Raw genomic sequence first — 8,026 nt, 5'->3', positions numbered from 1 at the left:
GATGACGATTACAATTTGCTTCTCAGCAGTCCATTCTCCTTTTATTTCACATGTCTCATTTCATGAAGCTGTTATGAAACTACTGGTCTTGCAAAACTTTTAATGATGTTGAACTCATTTGTAAGCGAAACTTGCAATTCTTTGATAACTTAAGTGCTCGTTTTCAGAGATTGATAGCACCACATCAGAGATAGCATATAATATATTGATGGCACTTTAAATGTCTAGCACCATATCGGACCCGGTGGAAATCTAGTAGTCATTTGAACTATTTCAAACTATCGTCAGTCCTGAAAAGTTCCGGCAAAATGACACGATTTTAGAACTTCTGTGAACAAGTCACGAAAAGTACAAGAATCGGCGACAGGTCACATTAGGCCTACTCATCAGCGCCGACATCACTATGCTATATGTTATGATGGCCAGAAGCCATGAGATAACATGAATTGGTCTTGAATAACAACGAAGCTAAGGTTGATCATCGTAAAGTCAACTTCATAAGTCCCTGCATGAAATGACTTTCTGCACTGAACGTGACCAGAGGGTTGCCCGGCTTGTCGCAGCAGGAAAGCAAATTGTATTTATCAATTTATAGCGAGCGTACATAAAAGCTCTATAATTTATCAGGAAGAAATTTAAATGAAACGAGAAGAAATACAATTAATGTTAATGTGCAAACAAGACAAGAATATTGGTCATTGCACCCACTAACCAGGAAAATATAGATGGGGAAAGGTAATTGGTATTATAACAATTAATTGGAACCGGACACGAAAAAAATGTTCACATTCAAATACATACGCAAAATCTCTTTTTGCTCTCACTCGGTAACGGCTGCAAAAGAAACTAGTTTTCGTCTAAGTAATCGCCGACGTCTCGATTGGTGCAAGTAATTGACAATCATCAAAATTGACTAGTAAATCGCTTTCCTTCATTAATTTCGTACTCGATTCAGTCCGATGTATTTTTTGCATAAGATTCCCAATTCCCAGAACTAAAGCTTAGCTTAAGAAATTTATTGCACCATAGACATTATCTGTGAAAGAAACAAAACTGAAAACAACGACTGTATTTAGCTAATATAGAAATTAAACTTTTATCAAGCAATCCAAAAAAATCTAGGATAGGGTACAAAATGTTGGAAGGTTTTCGGGGTTTAAGGAAATTTAGAACTGATGTGTTGCAAAATCCGTGAGCAGCTCGGTGCAAGAACACGCGGAGTGGCATACACCTGCCACCTCACACTATATTATAAAACCGACAGTAACTGTGGATTATCATTTGGTGGAACGACAGCTGTAACTAGAGCTCATTGGAAGCCTCGATTTCCCGGGATATCTGTTGCCAAAATGATTTTGCTTTATCTTACCCACGGAATGTAGTTAAAACTTGCTTCTATAACGAGGCAAAATTTGATCAAAATTCAAAGATTGACAGAGCACAGGATCTTAATTGCAGTTCCGCAGGCACCAGAAAGGCATTTTCTGTGTAACAAAGCAAGTCAATATTAACGAACATCCGACGATGCGCCAATAACTCAACGAGAAACTCGAGTGCCGTGAGCCCAGAAAGTAGCAAAGTGAAAAATATACAATCCAGAACAGTAGTATAAGTTAAAAATATACAGTAACACAAAATCAAAGAGCAAAATCGCCTTTTATATCTGCGTTTCCTTCATGTAATACAAGAATCATCCTTCTCTAATAATATCAATATAAACTAGTTTCCTTACTATGAATGTAGACTAGAATTTCGTTTTCAACGAAGCAACACAAATAAAAGTAATTCTGAATCTTGTCTCGGTCCACGGGATGAATTCATTGCTGATGCACAGTACATGGCATTAAGGTCTTGCATGATGCACATCTTGCCTGAACCAGGCAGTAATTCCGTTGCAGGAGATCCTGAACTATAGATTATACTGATCTCCAGTCGATGCGATTGCATTCACAGCGATATTTGCTTAGCTTTGCCAGCAGCGCATTACCAAGCAAGTACAGCATTAAATACTCAATAGCAAAGTAACGGCTCAAGAACGTATTTATGTAGGCGTTCGTCTTACGTTTCTCCAGATTCGCATTTCTCAGCGTAACTTATATACCTTCAAAAGTTCCATACAGTAAATCGAGGCGTTATGTTGAAGCAAAATGAGAGACAAGAAACCAAACAAAAAAGAACTTGTCTACCTGTCAATCGATGACCCGATGACTAACGGGATATTTTTATTAGAAAAATAGTCCCATTTAAAATAAAAGCTCAAATTAAATGAAATAACAAAGAAACTCCTTCAACACCATGTTCAGGCAAATAATTTAAAAGAGAACGAATGGTAACTGTGAACCTTTCAAGTGTATGCAAAACAAAAACAAAACATTTGCGTTCAAGTATATACGAGTTTACATAACCAAAGAAATTTCTGATATCAAGGTTATCAGCAAACGCAACTAATCGGGTTCAGATTAAATTACGATTCTATAAACTATAACTTTTGCCATTTCACAGCTGTTTCACCTGTTCGACCTCACACTTTAAACCAACATAATTTCCAAATAAACACATTAATAAGATACATATAAAACATCCATTACATTTTAAATCAAGATTTAAGGAAAGAAACATAAGGTTACCAAGCCAGAACAGGGTGATCAAGTAGATATCAATATATTATTGGAGCACGGCGGCCCATGTTATATATTTATATAATAAACAAACATCTATATATATAGTAAATATTTACACCAACAGACCTTAAACGACATAATTTAGACGACTACAACGATGCCTCGTGAATTGCATTGATTGCCTATTTTTTAGTAGACAACTAACTTGTCACACAAAAATCTACGACATACACAGGTGCAACTCCGTCTTATTTCAATTTTATGAAGTTGCATATATGTGCAAGGATCACATAATATTAGGTGCGTGGGGGGCGCGTTACAATATTTGCTGCTGGTCAGGCACGAGGGACGTGAGCAGAGCTGAGAAGAAGGTCCACGAGAGCGTCAAGAAGGACACGGCCGGCGCAGCAGGTTCAGGTCCAGTAACGACAGGTGCAGTCTCTTGCTGGTCAGGCACGAGTGACGTGAGCAGAGCTGAGAAGAAGGTCCACGAGAGCGTCAAGAAGGACACGGCCGGCGCAGCAGGTTCAGGTCCAGTAACGACAGGTGCAGTCTCAGGCAATCTGACGTCCTCGTTATGAGGAGCATTGTTTGTTCCAGCGCTGGCACCAGATGCTGCAGAGGTTGCATCATTGCTCGTTGCATTTGTGTCGTTGGAAGTGCCTGGAGCTGGAACATCAGGAGTAGTGGCAGCAGAAGATGAACTGGCATCGCCCGAAACTGGTGGATTTGGGTCAATAATTTCATTCGCAGCGGCGTTCGTGGCACGAGCAGCGGGGGCTGCAGGCGGCTGCTGCTCCTCAGCAGGAGGGGCACGCGGCTGTTGTTGCTGAGGTTGACGTTGCTGTGCCTGCTGCTGCTGCCGAGCCTCGCGGACTTGAGCCTCTTCAGCAGGTAAGCCAAGGGCGCGAAACCAACCAACTCGGTACCTGAACAACAATGAGCGTTGATTAAACCAGCATCAGTCATAATTAGAGCTTTATGACGCTAGACAATGACGAGACCAAATTAATGACGAAAATCCCTAATCATATCATATCAATAATAGGATCTTTTAGGCCATATTTCCCAATATATTGCCGATGAATGCGTGAAACAGAAGTAGTCAAGATTATAAGATTAAATTGCTCTACTCCCTTCAATCCCTTACATCGTCTCGCATTCATTTGATAAGTTATGAGAAGAATGGGCTCTCAATAATGCAGAGAAATAAGCAATACTCACAAGTACAGCAGTACGCAGAAAGCAATGATGATGAAAAAACGGTAGATTGACGAATAAATATAAACGAAGAACACTAGAATGCCAAAACGAACAAGGACGTAAAGCGAGTCCAACCAATCGTGGGCCACAGCATCTTCATCTGCGATGGGAAGCTCGTCCACTGCAATGTAGGAGCATAATATGGTTAAGTTATACTCGCGGCCAATTGCACTGATATTAACATAATAATGATTGTCAATTGCACTGAAATCAACTTGGTAGCCCCAAGAAATAAGGGCAGGTCAAATGCCTGGTATCAGACTAAAGAATGTTGAAGTTTGGTTTCAGTTGTGATTCACGAGATATATATGTTACAATTTCAATTAAATTCAAATAACAAAGAAGTAATAATCTTGCACAGCGTTGTTCTCTACAGTGGCCAAGAAGTTATCTATAGTATTTTCATTGCATTCTGTTATTTATTGATTCAATTTATAAATTTTTATTCACTATAACACATTGATCTCCTAACTTTCAAGCACAGAAGAAATTTCAATCTATAATTCTTCATGAGAAAGTTCATTAGTGTTCATTCATTCTCCGCTTGTTGGGATATGTTAGTCTTAAGATATTAGGTCTATGTATGTTTTAATGTTTCATCTGTGATGTTATCCGTAGAGTTTAGGCTTGCATTTATTTTGTGAATTTTTCCTGCAACCATTTCACTTGTACGCAATGCTCAATTTTAATTCAGAGAAGTACAACTTGCACGATCATTGGTTGTTATTTATATATGTGTTACAACTTACATTTCGTTAAAAGTCACTATGATTTCAACGATTTTTATTTGGATTATCTCAATATTATATTAGTTGTTTATATCTCTGCACATATTCAATGAAATATATGTTAATGCTACGACTGCGATCATGTTCAGTGTTAGTTCAGCTTGGTGTACTTGAATGTCATGCATTCTTCCGTCATTGATATGCTTGCATTCAATTATGTATTTAACTAAGCTTTCATGCCCTGCTGCTTTATGGTTAATGCTAAGGAACTATGGAATTAACGTCTTGGATCAATTGTACATTATTTGTGATAGCTCTCTGATCCAGTCAAATTATTCACTACCCGTCTCTGCATTCTGTTCCGTTTCCTCAGCACTTATTACTCAATAGTTATTTTACAGGCACTTTTAATATTATTTTCAAAGAGTGCCTTGCAAGTACATCCATATGAGAGCTACGTTTCTCTTCACCTCAATTGTCACCCGTAACAAACGGGTGTTGGACCTACCACATGCACTTTGTGTCGGCAGCGCTCTAACACCTCAAGGCCACAACTCTCTTCTCAGCTCTGAACCAACAAATCTTAGTAATGATAATCTTATAACCGAGACATCAAACGCTTGCAGATCTCACCAATCGCCTGAGGGGCTTGCAAAGGTTGGGCTTCAGCAGGCGGCTGCTGGTCTGGAGTGTCATTGCTGGTGGCGGCAGGAAGCTGCTGTGTGGCTAGCAGCTGTTGCCGCCAAGCTGCAAGTATGGCCGACTCGTTGCTGCCATCTGCACTGCCGACACTCTGCAGACTGTTAGTTTCAGGTTTAGTGCTTGTCTGCTAAAGGGGCTAAAGAAACAAATATATATTTTGTCTACATAAACATTGCATTCATATTATAATGACCAACTTACTACGCCATATATGATCGCATGTAGTTCTCGTAGTACTGCTTGTAGGCGTCAGCGTGAGCCCTCAGGTCGTCAGCAGGCAGGTTTGCACTGAACATATTCTGCATCCAGTCATCACCAGCCGGGCCAGCATTCAAGCGCTGGCGCACACCACCTGACCAGCCAGATACACATCTTACTTCATCATTTGCACATCTATTATATATAGCCATGAATTCTCTGTTGGAATTTAATTCAATACGTAATAAAAGTGTAATTTATCCCAGTACTGAAAGGAGATTCTAGATGTCAGTCATCAAAGTTTGGGTTCTTGTGTCACTAAATCATTGGAAAAAAAAATTTAAACATAAATTCATTCATTATTGAAGTTTCCTGTTCATTTTGGGTTAATTTTTGGCAAACTAATTCAACTTTTTCAAACGCAGACAAGAAAATGAATTAGACAAATAAATAATGTAGAATTACCAGCATTTCCGGTTGAATAAAAATTATTATTAGTATTGCTGGAGCCACTTGGTTGGCTGGCAGAAGTGTGCGGGTGAGCCACATTGGAAGTGCCTGGAGTGTTGCTGGTCATAGGCTGTCTGGACGGCGTGCACACAAGATGCAGTACAAAGCGACCATCAGTGCTGCTCGAGTGCTTCAACAAGCTTGTCAATAAGCTGTCATCGTTCATAAGATGTCCACTGTATATCAATCGTTGCTCTTTCACTGCCTGAAATACAAACATTTTTTCAACAAAATAATATAATTTGTGGCTGGCTTCATCCATGCACGTTTATAAAATTCAGGGCAGCTTTCTAAGGGCTTTCTTGGAAATTGCTATTAGATAAGATTGCTATTTTTCTCTTTTGTAGCTGAGAACTGTGATATTTTGTTCAAGAAACAGAGAATTGGAGAGAACTGAAATAAATTGAAATCCAACTAAATTTGAACATTTACATAAATAAATACATACTGAACTTGCACTGCATAAATATGAATGCTAATGCAAAAATGTCAAATTAAATTACAAAATGAAAATGATGTGTATGAAATTACCAAATTGGAAAATTGAAGCCAAATAATTACAGCCTCAAATTTTGTCACTAAGGCATGAACTGAAATCATTCAGTACATGAAATATTGAAAGAATTTCTTGCAATAGATGTAAAGAAATAATTGCTAAACCCTTTAAGATAATTTACCTACTTACCGGCTTGAGTGAATGTTCCTCACTGAGGAAATGCTTGAGGTCTTTCACAGTCCAGTCTGGCAAACAGTCCACCACCATGTCAGGGACGCTCTGACTAGCTGCTTTAACAACAATGCAGAGCCCACTAGGAACTGCTGACACCTCAGCTGCTCGTGCTGTGGCTTCAGGAGAGAGAGCATTCTTGCTTGGTTCTCCAGTCACCTTATCAACTGGGGTTGTAGCATCTGACATGCTTAGTTCTCAATTTAGATTTATGTCTTCCATAATACAACTACTGATTTTAGTTACCAAATATGCAATTTAAGGAGTTTCCGAGTTAGATACTGCAAAGAAAAAAAGATCCATAAATAGAAATTCCTAAATAAGCTTGTATTTAAAATGTTGAGGAGCAAATGTAGATATACAAAATTTATATTTTGAATTGTATACAAAACCAATGACAAATACTAATTCAGAACCTTTTCAGAATATTATTGCTATATAATATATCTTGCCTGTGAGAAATTTTTTAACACGTGACTCCGAAGTGGTACATATGCATACCACAAAATGTATTTCTCCAGGACGTAGTGGTACCGTCAAATGGGGTAATAACTAATAAGGGACAGTTATGAGCGTTTTTCATTAATAACTTCTTACCATAAAACATTTCATAAACAAGTTTCGCGCACATTTTGAAGGTTTTTGCAAGGGCTATTGTATGGCATCTCCAAAAAATTCCATATGCTATTCGTAAGGTGCCAGATGCAAAATAATGGCCTCCAATTAACAACTGGAATTGGGTAATAAGAGACACTTTAAATAAAATAAAATTTTTAAACATTTGAAGTATGCAGAGTGTGCTCATCCATTACTAACAGTACTCTGAATTTTCCTCCTTTTCCTTTATAGATGATGTAGATGTAGAATAAATGACATTTTCTGTGATTTTTACTCATTTTTTTATTGATATGATATTACCTTATCCATTCAATACCGTGTAATTGATATGATATTACCATATCCAAGACCTGCCATTGTGCATTTAAAACGACCTTATACACTGCAAGCTTCATATCAGCAGCCATGTATCACTTCTTCTGTATCTGTAAGCTTACAGGATGGCTTGTAATTTCACACCATTTTAATAGAGTCAAGTGAATTCATTCACTGTAACAAAAAAAAAAAAAAGATCATAAGAATCATACCTGAAGGCTGAATCAGAAAGGAATATTTTAGTGACAACCATAATATTTTTTGGAGAAATAAATAATACTTATGGTTATTACTTTTCATTCTATGTTGCATGGTGCATAATTCTATCTATGACATTCTATGCA

At 38.0% G+C, this 8,026-nt stretch overlaps 1 protein-coding gene across 1 annotated transcript; it reads right to left on the bottom strand.

The window, feature by feature from the left end:
• Positions 1-1,054: 1,054 nt before the first annotated feature.
• Positions 1,055-7,031, bottom strand: LOC108677056 (homocysteine-responsive endoplasmic reticulum-resident ubiquitin-like domain member 2 protein). Its single transcript, XM_018165208.2, has 6 exons — positions 6,708-7,031; positions 5,978-6,227; positions 5,516-5,666; positions 5,246-5,412; positions 3,846-4,005; positions 1,055-3,550 (listed from the first exon to the last, which is right to left on the bottom strand). The coding sequence occupies exons 1-6, from the start codon at positions 6,936-6,938 to the stop codon at positions 2,938-2,940; spliced, it is 1,572 nt and encodes a 523-aa protein (XP_018020697.1). The 5' UTR covers positions 6,939-7,031; the 3' UTR covers positions 1,055-2,937.
• Positions 7,032-8,026: the final 995 nt, after the last annotated feature.

Source organism: Hyalella azteca, unplaced genomic scaffold, assembly GCF_000764305.2.
Source record: "Hyalella azteca isolate HAZT.00-mixed unplaced genomic scaffold, Hazt_2.0.2 contig15264, whole genome shotgun sequence".
Taxonomy (NCBI): domain Eukaryota; kingdom Metazoa; phylum Arthropoda; class Malacostraca; order Amphipoda; family Hyalellidae; genus Hyalella; species Hyalella azteca.
The sequence above is the reverse complement of the archived record's forward strand: the minus strand, read 5'-3'. Positions and strand labels throughout refer to the sequence as shown.

Coding starts and splice junctions, on each gene's coding strand:
- LOC108677056 (XM_018165208.2), bottom strand. CDS start 6,938: ATGTCAGATGCTACAACCCCAGTTGATAAGGTGACTGGAGAACCAAGC. Junction 6,228..6,707: donor AGGAACATTCACTCAAGCCG/GTAAGTAGGTAA, acceptor TTTGTATTTCAG/GCAGTGAAAGAGCAACGATT. Junction 5,667..5,977: donor TTATTCAACCGGAAATGCTG/GTAATTCTACAT, acceptor CTGGCTGGTCAG/GTGGTGTGCGCCAGCGCTTG.